Genomic DNA, 18,632 nt, shown 5'->3' on the forward strand with positions numbered 1-18,632 from the left:
CTTCAATTCCAAGAAAGTATGTGAGATCACTGAGATCCTTAATCTCAAATTCAAAAGCAGGAAGGATTTTAATTGAGATTCTTGTGATGTCATCCCTAGTCACATAAATGCCATCAGCATATACTATCAACACAACCGACCATCAAATTTCCTTATGAACAAGGTGCGATCAACCTGAGACTGAGAGAATTTAATCTTAAAAACAACAGTTCTAAACCTATCAAACAAGCTCTAGGAGACTAGTTTGGCCCATAAAAAGACTTCTTCGGACAACAAACTTTCCCTTCATTGTTAGGAAAGCTTACTCCAGGAGGTAAGTCCATATACACTTTATTTATTTATTTATTATTTGGTAAATCTCCATTAAGAAAGACATTCTTCACATCCATATGATATAAAGGCCAAGAAAAGTGGGCAGCAAGAGACAAAATCACACGAGTAGAATTCATCTTAGCAGCTAGAGCATAGGTTTCCAGATGGCCAATGCCATAGGTTTGGGTATATCCTTTGGCTACAAGCTGAGCCTTATACCTCTCAATTGAACTATTGGCCTTGAGTTTAATAGTGTATACCAATTTATACCCAATAGGAACCTTATCCTTGGGACAAGGCACATTCTCCCAGGTTTGGTTCTTTACCAAGGCCTCCATTTCTTGGTTAATAGCTTCCTTCCAATGAGGAGACTACATTGTTTCTGTTACACTGCAAGGAATAGAAATAGAGGAAATGGCAGGAATGTAGACACAATAAAAGAGTGAGAGAGCATTATATGACACATAATAAGTAATGGGATACTTGGTCCATGTTCTCTTTCCCTTTTGGATAGAAATAAGAAGATCTTGGTTAGAATCAATAATAGAAGTACTGGGGAGTTTGGGATTACTTGAGTCTAGAGGATAAGATTGTGTTGGGCATTCAGCTTTAGGAGCCACTCTCTCACTACGCTGAATGGAAACCTCCTCCGGAAGGAATGGTTAAACTGAACTTTGACGGGAGTAGTCAAGGTAATCCAGGGCCTTCAGGCATAGGAGGGGTTTTGAGAAATAATGATAGCAACATATTATCCCTATACTCTGGATCATTGGGTGTTGGTGACTCTACAAGGGCTGAGATATTTGCTACAGTACAAGGAATACAAGTTGCAAACCAACTTGGAGTGGAACACCTTATAGTTGAGGGGGACTCTAAGGTGGTAGTAGGTTGGTTGTCAGATCCAGACACTGTTTTTTGGGGTTATAGGGACCTTCTCAAGAAAGTTAAGTGGCTGACAAGAAACATGACTGTAAGCTTTCAGTGGGTTAGCAGATCAGCAAATGCTATGGCTGATTCCTTGGCTAAACAAGAGGCTTTGAGGGGTGGTTTGTTCTGGTCTACTCTATAAGTGTATTTCTGTTAGGAATGTGTTTATATTCTTTTTCCTAAGGGGAAAACGTCTCGTGCCTTCTCCTAGGATGTCGGTACACCTTTTTCATCTAATTAATAAAATCATCTTTCATTTATCAAAAAAATGTTTTAATAACTTGTCGATGATGACACAAAGCTTAAGGTAAACAAAAAAGCTGTATGGAAAAAAAAGCAAAAGAATCACTTAAATAATATATTTAATAGTCATTAATGTATAACTGCATGTTATGCATATTTGTTGACAATTTTGTGTATTACCATGTATTTTCTTTCAAGTATATGAATTTTCTTCAAATTATCTATGATATTCAGAAAATTCTATATTTTATTGAAATATTCTGCATTTTTCAACAAATTCTATACAAATGTTTATCATAACTATCATTTATCTTAAGTAATTATTAGTAATTTTCATTAATTATTAACTCAAAATTATTTCTATAAGCATTGACTAATAATCATTTCTGTAATTATCACTAATGATAAATAAATAATTAATGATAATTATTTTAGTAATAATTTTCAATGATAATCTCAGTAAATAAATAAATTTATTTTAATAAACTAATTTTTAGAAGTTTGTGTATTTAAAAATTAAGTATAATATTACTGCAGTTAATTTTAAAAATTATTATTGTTAAAATTAAAAAACAACAAATTATTTTGAATTTTCTATTATTGTCTTATTTATTTTTTTCTCTTATTAGTATTTTAGATATTTTTACACATGTTATTTCAGTATTTGAGTTTTAACTGAAACTGTTCTTTTAAATAAGGTTTGGCTTAAAGGGAGGAAGAGAGAGAGAGAGAGAGAGAAAGAGAGAGTTAGGTTCTAGTTGGATCCCTAGATTGGGGAGAATTCCCTTAATTTGTTATTTCCCACCCTATTTAATTTGGCAGAAAATAAAGAGGCAATGATAGCTGATACCTTTGTGATGAGGGACAATGCTATCTATTGGGTTCCATCCTTTAGAAGGGATTTCAATGACTGGGAGATTCAACAGGTAGGAAATATCCTAGCAATGCTTCATTCTTAGGTGTTGAATTTGCAATTCGAGGATTCTTTAGTGTGGAAATGGAAAGTTCTCAGTAAAATCCTTCTACATCTCCATAGTGGGAGGATTTGAAGCCCTCTTCCCTAGCTGAGCCATTTGGGGGATAGTGGCACCCTAAAACGTTAAATTTTTAGTATGGGACCTATGGGTGGCAGCATTAGAGAAGTGCCTTTTCTAAGAGCTATTGGTGAAAAAGGTTACAATTGTAGTGACCTTAGGTGTGAAACTTAAACCACATGGCTACCTCTTCCTTTGAGCAATCCCACTTTGTTGTTTGGAGTATGAATGCATTAGCTTTGGAGAATAATTCTCCGTTCTTCAAGAAACATAAAAGACTCTTTAGCATTGTCAGATCTTATTATCTTATCTCTTATCTCAAATTATGTTTCCACCATATTCATGAAATTTTGAACAACCATAGGAACTTCATCCCAAATTTTCATCAAGTAGAGCCAATGAGCCATGTATGCCGAGTATATTCATCAATGAAAAGAATGAAGTATTTATACCTACTCATGCAAGGAATGGTATATGGTCCCCAAACATCAGCATGGATCAAATGAAAAGTAACGTTGCTTCTTCAATTACTTGCAAAATATGTGGTTTTACATTGTTTGGATAAATGCCAAACTTCACATTGAGGATCCAAGTTAGATGCTAAACAAAACAAATTTGGAAACAAAAATTTTACAGAATTAAAGGACATATGACCAAGATGACAGTGCCACAATTGCAAAGACTCAATTTCTCATTGGAAAATAACTCATCCTGGCTTAGCAATTCATATTTTAAAGATTGATAAAAAAGTTAGATTTCATTGACTTCATGCTTAGTTCCAATCATCTTCCATGTGTTCAAATCTTGAAAAACATAATGTGTAGGAGAAAATGCTATAGAGCAATTGGACTTGGTAAGAGAACTAATAAACAAGTTTTTGTGTAATTGAGGTATATGAAGAACATATCCAAGGGAAAGGTTGTGGGTAAGTTTGACTTCTCCTTGACCCGAGATAGGAGTCTGAGATCCATCTGCAATAGTAATCTTACCCTTCCATCTGGAGTAAAATATGAAGGCATACCTAGTCATATGGGCGTTAGCCCCAGAGTCGACAATTACGTGTAACACTTGTTTTAGCTAATGTACTGGATGGATTACTAGAACTAGATGAGGAGGATGCCCCATTCTTTTCCAAGTGAAATAGGAGACCGCTAAAGTTTATCCGTCATATTGGAGGAGTCACGAGAGGGGTGGACACACCAGAAGATTGATCATTACCAATTGTAACCAAATGAGCATTTCCTTTCTTTCAGTTTTAAACTTTTCAAGTTTCAAGTGAGGATTGAGTTTCCAACATCTTTCTTTTGTATTCCTTGGCTTCTTGCAGTATTCACAGATGACATCTTCAGTCTTCTTAGTAATAAGCAATGTTTTAAAACACAGAAGCGTGAGCATTCCACTACCTATAGGTGTGAGGCGTAGTTCAGAATGTAAGAGGCATAAGCCTCCGGAATACAAAGTGGCGTAATCCTCCTTAAGAGGATAGGGATGAGGAGGGAGGAGGAGGAAGGGGAGGGGGAAGAAGAGGAAGGAGGATTTCCTTTAAGATTATTTTAATAAAAATCTTTTATATTAAGAAGAATTAAGATGTGTAGAACTAGTTGAAAGGGGGTGTCTTGTCGAAGGAGGCTGTATCATTGCTGCCCTTGTACTTTCTTCCCATTGCACAAGAGAGTAAGCAGCAGCTACAGAGACAATACCGACACTAAGAATATGCTGCCTAGTGAAATCAAAACTCTAGATTCGGGATCCTTCCATTCTAGAGCCTTCAAGTGGTCTATCTCTTCCAAAGAGAATGTAGAGAGGAGAAATACATGGTCATTGTTCTTTCCCCCTAATGGATGCTACAAACTTCCGTCCGAAGTTGATATACTTTAACAATATTGTTAATCTGTGAGTAAGTGGTGACAACCCTATCACAAATATCTTTGGCAGTTGAGAGGAAAATGTTGTTACGATCAATGTGAGGTTGCATTGAATAGACCACCAAAACATTACTAGTTACCACTTTGCAAACTTAGGATCATCAATTTTCGGCTTCACATCCTTGCCTATAATGAATTCCAACTTATCTCCCTATGATGGCAAGATTAGCCAATTGGGACCATTCCAAAAAGTTGGTCCCATCAAGTTTTACAATGGTTATCACCACTGGGAGCATTAACATTTCCTAGAAACACATTGGAACTCATCTATACATCGTTTGATGATTCCATACTTTAACTTTCTTGATAGCCAAGGGGAACCCCAACACCCAACCGAAACACAAACAACCCCAAAAAGTGGGTCAAACTTAGTTGGAGGCCAAAATAGGGGCCAAAAAGCTAGCTGGCAACAAAATAGAGGGATAAAAAGCTCTCAAAAATATTTTAGGGTTCAAAATACGGGATTACTTCTCGTCATTCCCAAGATATAAAACGACCTAAGAGAATCAGGTTTTGTAGAATAAGAACCTATCAAACAAGAGAAACAAGCCTAAACCAGATCTAGAATTTCTGCAATTTTCCACTTGGAAAATCCACAATAAATCATAGAGGCATCCAATAGAAATGAGACATATACCAAAAATTCATATAAAATCAGAAAAAATCGAACCATATAAATTTTAGGGATTGCTGCCATCACCTGTATGGACTGCTAATGTCATCCGATGGTGGTCTGACATCAGCAGTTCATCCTTCGAGCAAAGATCAACATAAGATGGTTTTCCCAATAACTTTTTGTTTTTTTGATACCAAGTTGCAATATCTAGGATTTTGTTGGGAGAGCAGAAAGAAGAGAAGATAAGAGAAGATAAGAGAAGAAGAGAAAGCAACGAATGGAGGAGAGTGTTTTTTGTTCACTCTCTCAAACATGAAATTTATATTATGACAGAGAAATTACATGAAAGCCCTGATATGGGTGCCCAAATACAAAAGGCATGAAATGACCAAAAAGGACCTTGCCTCATACAAGCTCAACACATTTGTACAGTGATGTGCAGTATTTAAATTCTTACTGCATGCTTGCTAAATTTTCTGCATATGAATTCCTCTTATTGCTGATGATACGAGTGATGAATCCTTGCATTCATGGGATTTCTGTTCAGGTGATTGACTATGTTCATAGAAGTCTTCGTGTTTATTAGTCATGATCATCTGTTTGTTAACTATACCATCTCAATTTTCCTTGAATTTACTGTTCTTTCCTGAACTTTTCTTTTCATGTTTTTTATCTTTTTACATGCAGGCCCCTCAAAAGCATCAGAAATATGTGTCTCATGTTCTTGGTCTTCCACAGTCAAAAGTTGTTTGCAAGACAAAGCGAATAGGTGGTGGATTTGGAGGAAAGGAAACAAGGTCAGCCTTTATTGCTGCTGCAGCTTCTGTGCCGTCATATCTTCTAAATCGACCTGTAAAGATCACATTAGACAGAGATGTAGACATGATGATAACTGGGCAACGGCATAGCTTTCTTGGAAAGTACAAGGTACTATTTGTCTTGATGTATCCAAATTGTGGTACAGGATTTATTTGTAATATTTCCGATAAATATGGCGTGGAATTTCCAGCTCCTATTTTTGTGCTATCTTATCCCTGCAACTACTTAATGTTTAATATATTTTAAATGTCTTTTTTCCCAACTTATCAAAAGAAAGTCTTTCTTTCCCATCCTGAGAAATAGATGGCTAACTTACCAATCTATTTCCTTTTCAGCTTTCATATACTGGTAAATGTGGCAACTGGCATGGAAACTAGAGAAGTACATGAGGGATTTCTTATAGGAATTGGGGGAGAAGAAGGACCATTTGGTGAAGTGGGACTTGGTTTGTATGTCTAGGGAACAAGGCAATTTGAGGATTAGAAATTTTATTCTTAGGAATATAACTTTGCTTGGTAAGAGGTTGTGGTACCTACCACTAAAAAGGGATAGATTATGGCACAAAGTTATTCTGAGTATTCATAGTGGACAAAGTTAGGATATAAAGGTGGCTTCTCACTCTCCTTGAAATTCTCACTGGAAATCTATACAAGGTGCTGTCTTCTTTCATGAGCTTTGTCAGGTATATTGTGGGTTTGTAAATAGAGTTCTTTTTAGGGAAAATCTTTTTTAGGTTAATTCCCTCCCCTCTCAAGGAACAATTCTCATTGCTTTATTCTCTTTCTACTTACAGGAACGATTCCTTTTCTAAATTCTGGTCTGCTTTTTTCTTTGTTTTTTTTTTCTAGGTTGGATTGGGATTTTGGGTTTAGAAGCGGTCTAAGAGAAAGGAAATGTGAATTTGACCTCTTGACCAAACTTGGTACTGTATTCTTGGACACACACACTAATGACAATAGAATTTGGTTAGTCTCTCTAACAAGGTTCTTCTATTGTGCTTCCTTCTTTAGCATCTTAATTCAACCAAATGTTTTGGGGGATGATTTCTGAATGAAAGAAATTTGTAGTAGACCTATTGTAGGATTAAGGCCTTTCGTTGGGAGGTAGACTTTGGCAAGATTAACAACTGTGATGTTCTCCAAAGGAGAAGGCCTGACAAGTGCCTTTCTCCTCATATTTGCTTTTTTTGTACAGCAAGCAATGAGATTATTCCCAACTTGCTTGGATGTGATTTTGTTATATTTTTGGTTACAAGTGGGATGCACCTCAAGATGTGGCTAGCTTTTTTAGTCCAAGCTTCCTAAGATTGCCTAAAAAGAGAGGTAGAATCATATGGATGGCAACTAGAATAGTAGTTATTTGGGCTATATGGAGTACAGAAGAAAGGATAAGGAAATGATCAAATCTATAAAGGAGATGGTACACAATATAAAAGTAAAGGTTGCACATTGGGTAAAAATTATGGAGGCCTTTAGAAGTTTCTCGGTGGATGATATAGCAAGAGCATGGAGATAAGTGGTAAATTGTTCTTCTGTGAATGGTAAGGCTGTCATGGAGCGGAAACCACTAGTAAATAATAGAGGAAGTTGAATTTTGATGGGAGTTAGGCAATCCAGGCTTGACAGGAATTGGGAGATTATTTAGGGACGCATAAGGTATCATTGTGGCAATATATCCAGGTCCCATAGTGTTGGAGATTCCTTAAAATCTGAAGTAATGGTGTTGCTACATGGGCCAAAGACCCAGAGATAGGTAAGAAACTTGGGTTTCAACAGGGGCACAGGGCATTCTAAATTAGTCATTTGTTGGCTAAGTAGCAATATTTTGGATGCTTACATTTACAAGCAAACACTAATGGAAATTGATAAATTAGCTAAGGAAGTGGGAGCTGTATTTAGATGGATTAGGAAGATTGCAATGGAATGACATATTCTTTAGCCAAGCAAGGAATTCATATGGATTTTTTTGGATTGAGTTGTAATCGAGATGTGTCTATGATTTTTCATTTTTCTAAATTATTGAAAATTTATGTTATTGATAAAAAAGAAAAAAAGAAAGTAGATCTTATATACTAAGTGCACACCATATATTTAGCACTACTTTTCTAGTACCAACAGTTTCTCTACTTTGTTAAAATGCTAACAATAGTATATAACTTGTACATGAATAATAGATTTAATCTTCATGTGCTGGTAAGCCATTGTTGGTCATGCCACAGATCCTATACTGTACAGGTGCCCTTGTTGTATACTTGTATTGTGCTTTGTTAGTATTTTCACCCTTGATTGTAGTTGAAAAACAGTCCTAGAAGTATGGGACTGTGCAAGAAAACCAGAAAAACTAACAAGAGAAGATTAGAGAAGAAGAAAGAGAGAGAGAGAGCTGTGGCAAGAAGAGTTAGAGGATGAGGAGTTTGAACTAATCCTCCCTCTAACACTCTAATACTCTTTTATTAAGTTAATCTTTGAGTAATTACAAGAGAGGTCCTTAGTTGGACAAGAAATTACAAAAAAAGGAACATAGAAGAGTATGGGCCCAGAATAAGGCCCATTACAGAGAAGAACATAAAGATAATATAAGGTAATAGCCTATGGGCCATTCGGCCCATCTTCTCTACACTCCCCCTCAAGCTGAGCATAGATGTTAATCATGCCCAGCTTGCCAGTGTCATGCTGAAGCCTTGCCTTGGGAAGACCTTTGGTGAGGAAATCTGCCAATTGTCCTTCAGAGTTAATGAATGGAAGACACACTTCACTTGAAGAGACTCTTTCTCGAATAAAGTGTCTATCAACCTCAATATGTTTAGTTCTATCATGTTGTACGGGGTTGTGGGCAATGTTGATGGCAGCCTGATTATCACAGTACAACATCATTGGCTTGTCATAATCAATCCCGAGTTCTTCCATCAATGACCTTAGCCACAACAGTTCAGAGACTCCATGTGCCATGGCCTTGTATTCTGCTTCTGTTGAGGATCGGGCCACAACTGATTGTTTCTTTCTCCTCCAAGAGACAACATTACCAGCCACCAAACTACAATACCCTGAAGTGGATCTTCTGTCATCAATATTTCCAGCCCAGTCAGCATCAGTATAGGCTTCGAGTTTCAGATGTCCATGCTTGGTAAACAGAATCCCTTTTCCCGGAGAGCCTTTCAAATAACACAGAACTCGTTTTGCAGCTGCCATATGAGTATCTCTAGGTGCATGCATCTACTGGCTAATACAACTAACAGCATATGCAATATCTGGTCGAGTCATGCACAAGTACAAAAGCTTCCCAAGAAGTCTCTGAAAAACCCCTTTGTCTTCTAGCAATGTCCCATCTGAAGCAGACAGTTTGTGACTCGTATCAATAGGAGTTGCAGCTGGTCTAGCACCCATCTTCCCAGTTTCAGAGAGCAAGTCAAGGACATACTTCCTTTGGGAGATAAGAATCCCATTCTTGGATCTAGCAACTTCTATGCCAAGGAAGTATCTCAATTCCCCTAGATCCTTAATCTCAAATTCTGTACGAAGGAAAGACTTAAGAGCATGAATTCCTGAGGCATCATTACTAGTCACAACAATGTCATCAACATACACAATGAGATAGACTGCCAGGGATTCACTTCTCTTCACAAAAAGAGTATGATCTGACTGTGTCTGAGTGTAGCCAAATTTAACAAGTGCTGTTCTAAATTTCTCAAACCATGCTCTAGGAGACTGTTTGAGGGCATAAAGAGATTTCTTCAATTTGCATACCTTTCCTTGCATCTCATTTCCATACATTCCTGGAGGGAGAGACATATAGACTTCCTCATGTAAGTCACCATTCAGAAATGCATTCTTTACATCCAACTGATAAAGGGGCCAATCAAAGTGAGCTGCTAAAGATAAGAGAACTCTCATAGATGTCATCTTCGCAACAGGAGCAAAGGTCTCCAAGTAATCAATCCCATACGTTTGTGTGTACCCTTTGGCAACCAGTCTGGCCTTATACCTCTCAATAGTCCCATCAACCCAGTATTTAATGGTAAAGACCCACTTGCAACCAACGTGATCCTTCCCTTCAGGCAAATCCACCACTTCCCAAGTATCATTTTTGTGTAGGGCATCCATCTCAGATTGCATGGCATCTCTCCATTCTGGAATCTCAAGAGCTTCTGACACAGATCTAGGAATAGGGTTAGAAGCAACTGAAGAGAGATAGGCAAAGTATGAAGGAGAAAGTAGGTCATAAGAAAGGTGTTTGGAAATGCAGTGTGCAGTGCACTTCCGTTTTCCTTTCCTGACAGCAATAGGAACATCAAGATCCAGGAAAGATGGTTCCAAAGAGGTTAAACCAACACCTGTTGTCTCATCTGCGATTGGAAGTGTATGAGGCTCATTTGCTGTAAGAGAAACAACCTGCTCATTCCTGGACCTTTGCCTTTGATACACCTTGGGATTGTGGGTAAGATGAGGAGGTAAAGAGATAGGAGTACTAGGACAAGAAGAATGAAGTGACTGGTCCTCCCTTGATTCATTTTGTGAGGACACAGGCCCATCAAGAGACTCAACTGGGACAGGGAGAGGAAGAGCAAACACTTGTGACAAACTCTCCCCCTGTTGACAATGTCCTTCCTGAGAGGACCCATAAAAAGGGGAAAGTTCATCAAAGGTAACATCCATGGAGACATATCGAGTGCCAGTCTTTGGATCAAAACAACAGTAACCCTTTTGTGTGGGGGAATAACCAAGGAAGATGCATTTGTGGGCTTTTGGTTCAAACTTATGTCTTTGGACACTTGGAATGTGAACATAACAGGTGCAGCCAAACACACGGAGAGGAATCAGGAAGAGATCCTTGTCTGGATGAAGAAGACTGAAGGGGGATTTAAACCCTAGAACCCTGGATGGCATACGGTTTATGAGATAGGTAGCAGTGAGAACAACATCACCCCAAAATCTTGTGGGAACATGTGAGGCAAACAAAAGGCTCCTTGCAACTTCAACAATATGCCTATTTTTTCTTTCAGCAACTCCATTCTATTCAGGGGTTCTAACACAGGAACTTTGATGAACAACTCCCATATCAGAGAGATACAAGGATAAACTCTTCTCAAAATACTCTTTTGCATTGTCAGAAATTGCCTGACAAGTCTTGGAACTTCTTCACGAGATTTCATTAGGTATATCCAAGTGAATCTAGAAAAGTCATCAATAAACATGATGAAATATCTGTAGCCCCCCATAGAAGATAAGTGGTAAGGCCCTCACACATCAGAGTGCACAATATTAAAAAGAGAAAAGGATCTTTTATTGCCCAAAGGGTAACTGTTTCTACAATGCTTTGATAACTGACAAGACTCACAATTAAGACTGGACACACTGACTCCCTTAAACAGTTCAGGAAATAGATGACTTAAAGCAGAAAAAGACAAATGACCCAAACGACAATGACTCAACATGATTCGACTGACAGACTCTGACAAGGTAGATCCAAAAGCAACATTCTTAGGATGATCAATGCATTGTCCAGGAGTGTCAAGCAGGTATATTCCATTCGCTTCATGGCCACTCCCAATCACCTTCCGAGACTCCAGGTCCTGAAAAACACAATGAGAAGGAAAAAATGTTACACAACAATTCAATGATTTGGTTAAGCTACTTACAGATAACAAATTAGTATTCAATCTAGGCACATGAAGGGTGGAGGATAGGAGTAAGGAGTCCGTAGCCTTGACAGTTCCCTTGCCAGAAATAGAGGCAGGAGAGCCATTAGCTAAGGTGATTTTGTCACGACCAGGAAGCAAATCATATGAAACAAACAAAGTGGAAAGATTGGTCATGTGATCAGAAGCACCTGAGTCTATGATCCAAGGGATCTTAGGATTACCTGAGGTGGTTGCATGGTTAGCAAAAGCCCTTATACTTGAGTGAGCAAATGCAGTGGTGCCTGAATTTTCTGAAGGGTTGGATGATGAGGTCACTCCTTCAAGATGGCTGATCATCTTTCCAAACTTTTCATACTCAGCCTTCATGGCTGCCAATTGTGCACAGGCAGACTCAATTTCAGCATCTGTACCCGCGGCTGCATTTGCACCCCCTGTCTTCCTACCATCATTTTTCTTCTGAAATCGAGCAGGAACAAGTCCAGGATGTAATTTCCAGCACTTGTCCTTGGTGTGCTTTGGCTTCTTGCAATATTCACAGACAACCTCTTTCTTTCCAGTGCCACAGGGAGCACCTATAACTCCTTTGGGTTTAACCCCCATATTTGCAAATGCATTAGTGCCAACTCCTTGTACCTGTACCTGTCTTCTGCTTTCTTCACTACTGACTAAAGCATATGCTTGTGATAGTGAGACACTTTCCTTGGATAGAATATTTTGTTTTGTGATGTCATATTCAGGGTTTAGCCTAGTTAGGAATTCAAAAACCCTGTTCCTTTCAACTAATTTCCGGTAGGTCTCTGCATCATTGGGAGTATCCCATGTCACTGCCTCTATTAGATCAATTTCTTGCCACAGAGACTTCAAGGTGGAGAAATATGCTGCAAGGGATTTCTCCCCCTGTCTCAGATTCTTCACATCACTCCTTAGTTTATAGGCTCAAGCAACATTCAATTTCTGGGAGTACGTTTCTGCAACACTATCCCAGATTTCCTTAGCCGAATTCATCCAGAGATAATGCTGACTAATTTGTGGCTGCATTGAATTCACAAGCCACCCAATCACTGTGTAATTCTCTTGCACCCATTTCTCATAAGAGGGATCATCCACTGGGGGAGCTTTCTTGCTCCCAGAGATAGACCTCCACTTTCCTCTACTGCAAATATGAATTTTTACGGATTGTGACCAGGCCAATTAATTGGTTCCATCCAGTTTAACTGTAGTTACAGCCAACAAGGAATCGGTTGTAGTTCCCAAAGTATGTCCATATTCAGCAGTACTCTTGTTCTCAATTTCTGATAAGTCCATTATGTAACAACTTCAATTAGGGTTTCGGCAAGCCACCAATAGTATACTGATTTTAAAGAACTCAGATTGAGTTGAATCAACAACGAACACAACAACTCACAAACTCAGTTTAGGCCTTACAGCCGTGAGAACCAAGTTCGGTGGCAACACTTTCAAGAAGAAGAAGGCCTGATTCAGCCTTCAAGGAACAATCAGCCGACCTCCAAACACTTTGTATTCTTAGTTCCCAACTGTAGAGAAGATGGGCCGAATGGCCCATAGGTTGTTTAGTCTTTCTTGTTATTTATGTTTATTTTCTGTAATGGGCCTTATTCTGGGCCCATCCTGTCTATATTAAGTTCTATGTAAATTCTTGCCCAACTAGGGGTCTCCTTGTAATTATTCAAATATATCTTAATAAAAGAGTGTTAGGGTGCTGAGAGAGGAAATTTTCGAAACTCTCATTCTCAGACCCTCATTGCTGAACTCTCAAGCTGTCCTCTCTTCAGTTTTCTTCACCAACAATATTTTCCCAAAGAGAACAAAAAATATAATCGACAGTACTTAAGAGGCCTTTTTACAAACACTATGTATGCAGCAGTCAACACTTCACTGTTAACTAGCAGGAATCACTTCAAGAACACTCCGTATAGGTCCAAGAAGTAGCTGAACAAAAGTAGAGACTCGTACCACTGAGCCCAAACAAGTGTCGGCCACTTGGCAGACCAATAAGATAAGAAAATAACCCAGAAATCTCTGAGTAAAAATAGTCCAGCAACAGCCGAACAGTAGAGCAGATATAGAGGAGTTTCGAGTACTTTAATAGCTCCCCAAATCAGAAAAATAACCCAGCAACAACTCAGCAATAACTGAAGCAACTTACAGTCGTATGAATCTCTGATTTGAGCTTCAAATCAGGCCGAACAATCTATCTCTCTGATTCTTCCTTGTCACCGAACTAGTCTCCAAGCGAATAGAGTCTTGGGCACCCTTCAATGACCTCAAAGAGTCAGGCAAGTGAGTCTAAACTTCCAGCCCTAAAACACCCTCATGCAGTCGGCTGGACTACAACCACATGAGAGCCACGCCAAGCTCAGTCCCGCTTTGATACCAAGTTGAAAAACAGTCCTAGAAGTATGGGACTGTGCAAGAAAACCAGAAAAACTAACAAGAGAAGATTAGAGAAGAAGAGAGAGAGAGAGAGCTGCGGCAAGGAGAGTTAGAGGATGAGGAGTTCGAACTAATCCTCCCTCTAACACTCTAATACTCTTTTATTAAGTTAATCTTTGAGTAATTTACAAGAGAGGTCCTTAGTTGGACAAGAAATTACAAAAAAAGGAACATAGAAGAGTATGGGCCCAGAATAAGGCCCATTACAAAGAAGAACATAAAGATAATATAAAGTAACAGCCTATGGGCCATTCGGCCCATCTTCTCTACAATTGTTTTTTGAAGATTCCAGGCAATATATGAACCTACAAATATAGATTTGATACATGGACCTACAAATATGTATATTCATAACGTAGGGTGCAAACTCTCATGGGTTTTCTATCATAAACCTGATAAGGTTACCACTCTATTTCAAGAATCAAGAATAGGCTGATATCCGATCTTTTGATATTTGTTTGACCTTTTTAAGGAACCCACATCATTCTTAAGGGTGCAAGCCTGATTTTTTAGCATTTAGGGTGTTGGAAGTTATGAACACGATATGTGTACATTCTGAATGAGTGAGTGCCCTACAGGTGTTGATTAAGAGAATTTATAAATTTTACCATATTGTCTTATGCGTAAAGTTGAAGTTGAATTGCTGCTTCTAATGTCTTTGATTATATAATGTTTGTCTTTTGGGGTGAAATTTATATTTAGTGTCTCAACTTGTTGGATCAGAAATGTTCTCGATGCTTCTTTACTGAAGGATGTTAAATTCAGTAAGTTATAGATGAAACTCTAATTACTTGTTTCAGGTTGGATTCACAACTGAAGGCAAGATTTTGGCATTGGATCTTGAAATTTATAACAATGCTGGAAACTCATTGGACCTATCTCTGGCAGTTCTTGAGCGTGCCATGTTCCATTCAGATAATGTATATGACATACCAAATGTCAGGATTAAGGGAAATGTCTGTTTTACTAATTTCCCAAGCCATACAGCTTTTAGGGGATTTGGTGGTCCACAAGGTATGCTTATTGCAGAAAATTGGATCCAACGAATAGCCATGAAACTTAAGAAGAGTGCTGAAGAGATAAGGGTAACTGTCCTCTAATTGCAATTCTTTATGATGTGCCAACTTTTTTTCTTGTTCTCATCATCTTTTCTTAATTCATTCAAAAATGAATATTTCAGGAAATTAATTTTCAACATGAAGGATATATATTGCATTATGGTCAAAAACTTCAGCATTGTACCCTAACCTCACTTTGGAATGAATTGAATTCATCTTGTAACATTTCAAAGGCTTGTAAGGAAGTTGACCTCTTTAATTTGCACAACCGTTGGAAGAAGCGTGGAATTTCTATGGTTCCAACTAAATTTGGGATCTCCTTTACAACGAAGTTCATGAATCAGGTAATGCTTAGATGAAGCTATGTAGCAAATCATCTTATCATGGTGGTTTTTGCTGCATTATTGGACAGTAATTGTCAAACTAGCTATTTGCCTTCTGAGATTATCATGTACTAATTTGTAAGCTTTCCTTAAATTTGTTTTTCTCAACAAGTGTAGGCTGGTGCTCTTGTGCAAGTCTATACTGATGGAACCATTTTAGTGACACATGGGGGTGTTGAGATGGGTCAAGGTTTACACACCAAGGTTGCACAGGTTGCTGCTTCATCATTTGGTGTTCCTCTCAATTCTGTATTTATCTCAGAGACAAGCACTGACAAGGTAAATATCTGATCTCAGTCTGTTCCTTTATATGATTGAACTTATGGTTGATGTCATGATCTTAATACTGAATACCATAAATTGCTGTTTATGCCACAAAATTGGCTGGTAAGGTTATATTTCTATGAGTATTTGCACTTTGTTGAAGATCTAAAGTTGAAATTCACATTGTGTTGTTTTTTGACCAGCAAAGAAAGATTTATTTTATTAACGAGTCAGGAATAAGTACCGAATTACAATACAACCAATATATCAACAAAACCACAAAAGTTACAATAGTCCCCAAAACAACTACTGCCTATGGATCCCCTGCTTGTATAGTGAGTTGGCCATCCATTTGCAGTCCTGATCCAAGTGAAAGAAGTATTGAGTTCCCTTGCCAGGCTTTCTAATTTCTCTCAGGGTATTTCTATAAATCCAGGGAACATTACACCTTGTGGTAATGCAAGAGATAACCCGTTTTCACTCCCCTTCAACCTCCAAATTTTGAAGGTTTTCTTGCTCAGCTTGTTTTAGACCTTGTAACAGCACTAGCAGCTCAGCCTTTATTAAGTCTCCTACCCCTAAAGGTCCTGAGTACATTGCCAACACTTTATTAAGTCTCCTACCCCTTGTAACAGCACTTTTGTCCTTATAGATTCCACAATTTCTTCCTTTGACCTATGCTTCTCATTGAAGATCCTTGCATTTCTTCCTCCCAAACAGTCCACACCACTGCCACCATAATTGTTTTCCACATAACTCTTCTTTGCATTGACTGCCTTAGGAAGTTTGGGTTGAAGAGATTCACTACATCCTAAGGAGCAATCCACTTGCAACCAAAGAGAGAACAAAAAGATTCCTAAAAGAGCACAACAGGACAATAAAGCAGTAAACGTGGTAGGGATTCACCATTTGCAAAGCAAAGAAACACACACACACACACACACACACACACACACACACACACACAAGGGAGAGGCATTTATTTGGCCTCCTCTTTTGAAGCATCTCATAGGTATTCACCTTTCCAAGAAAAACTTCCCAACACAATGCTTGAACTTTTGGTGGAATGAACGAAATGCAAATAGTTAAAATAATATGGTCATAGATCTTAGGTTGTAACCAGTGTTTTAAAAGGCATGGGAGGCGAGGTGCTCCCAAAATGCCTGAGGCGTATGCTAGAGGCACTGACACCTTTGAGGCGTACGCCTCATGCACTTTTTTCATGAGGCGTGCTAGAGGGGTACGCCTCATGTGCCTCATGCACACCTCATATAAAAAGACTGAAAAAAAGAAAAAAAGGAAAAAAGAAAAGGAAAGGAAAAGAAAAGAAAGGGAAGGGGCAAGAAAAAGAAAAAAAGAAAAGAAAAAAAAAGGGAAAAGGAAATGGTGTCTAGATGACCTTTCTGAAGCTCAATGGTGTGAATTACATACCCTTTCCAAAATTTGTGGAAATGAACTCAACTGGCATTGGAGAAATTAAAGTATATTAAGGATGGTAAACCAGATTCAGGCTATACTAGATATTGTAATCTGAAGTGCTATACTCGAAGTAGCAAGAAAGAAAAGAGAATGACAGAAAAGAATAGAATGTCGAACTGTACTAGCCAGTCGACCAGTTCTTTATTTATAGATGAATATAGTACAAGGTACAAGAAATTACTGGGATGCCCCTGATTAGTGATGGGACACCCAAATGACTTAAATCATTAAACAGGATTAGGCCCATTAACACAAGCCCAGTTACAAGATAAGTTAAACATAAGAATGGGCTAATAAGAACACTTATCAGCCGAACATAACTCTAACATTCTAACACTCCCCCTCAAGCTAAGCATAGATATCAATCATGTTTAGCTTGCCAAGTATGTCCCAGAACTTCGTTGATGCCAGCCCTTTAGTTAATACATCTGCAATCTGCATCTCTGATGGAGTATAAGGCACACAGAGTTCTCCTGAAATAATTCTCTCTTTGACAAAGTGTCGATCAATTTCAATATGTTTTGTCCTATCATGCTGCACAGGATTGTTGGCAATGTTGATAGCAGCTTTATTATCACAGTACAGCTTGAGAGGACTATCTGTCTTGATACCAAGCTCATTAAGGAGAGTCCTGAGCCATAAGAGTTCAGCAACCCCGTGTGCCATAGTTCGGTATTCTGCTTCTGCACTTGATCTAGCCACAACATTCTGCTTCTTACTGCGCCATGTGACTAGGTTTCCTCCCAAGAATGTACAGTAACCTAAGGTTGATTTTCTGTCTCCAACAGACCCAGCCCAATCAGCATCAGTGTAGGCTTCAATTTCAAGTCTGCTGTTTTTTCTGAATAAAATTCCTTTCCCTGGGCAAGTCTTCAAGTATCTGAGGATTCTTTCCACTGCTCTCATATGAGGGGTCTTTGGTGAGTGCATGAATTGACTGACAACATGTACTGCATAGGCAATGTCTGGCCGAGTAAGGGATAAGTATATCAGTTTTCCTACCAATTTTTGGTACCTTTCCTTATCACAGTATTCCTCACCCATTGATTCTTGTAATCCATGGCTTGGTTCTATTGGAGTGTCTGCTGGCCTGCACCCCATCATGCCTGTTTCCTCTAGGAGATCTAGCACATACTTTCTTTGACATATGTAGATTCCTTCTCTTGATCTAGCAACTTCAATTCCAAGAAAGTATCTCAGATTTCCCAGGTCTTTGATCTCAAATTCTGAAGCTAAGAACTCCTTCAGCCTCTTCATCTCTCTCACATCATTTCTAGTAATCACCATATCATCCACATACACAATGAGTGCTGTAAGTTTGTCATCTTGTCTCCTTGTAAACAATGTATGATCTGCACTGCTCTGAGTGTACCCTACTTTCTTCATGGCCAAACAAAGTCTCTCAAACCATGCCCGGGGAGATTGCTTCAAACCATATAATACTTTCCTTAGTTTACATACCTTCTTTCCAACATCATAT

General features: G+C 38.4%; 1 protein-coding gene across 3 annotated transcripts in view; it reads left to right on the forward strand.

Moving 5' to 3' along the window:
• The window catches only part of LOC104603426 (xanthine dehydrogenase 1), a 120,931-nt gene that overhangs the window by 40,747 nt on the left and 61,552 nt on the right, over positions 1–18,632 (forward strand). For all 3 annotated transcript variants that reach the window (XM_010267448.3, XM_010267446.3, XM_010267447.3), the window contains 4 exons: positions 5,745–5,984; positions 14,769–15,053; positions 15,149–15,370; positions 15,527–15,688. In XM_010267448.3, coding sequence (XP_010265750.2) covers positions 5,745–5,984; positions 14,769–15,053; positions 15,149–15,370; positions 15,527–15,688 — 909 coding nt within the window. The remainder of the gene's footprint in view (positions 1–5,744; positions 5,985–14,768; positions 15,054–15,148; positions 15,371–15,526; positions 15,689–18,632) is intronic.

Source organism: Nelumbo nucifera, chromosome 2 (genome assembly GCF_055504915.1).
Source record: "Nelumbo nucifera cultivar China Antique chromosome 2, China Antique-T2T, whole genome shotgun sequence".
Taxonomy (NCBI): domain Eukaryota; kingdom Viridiplantae; phylum Streptophyta; class Magnoliopsida; order Proteales; family Nelumbonaceae; genus Nelumbo; species Nelumbo nucifera.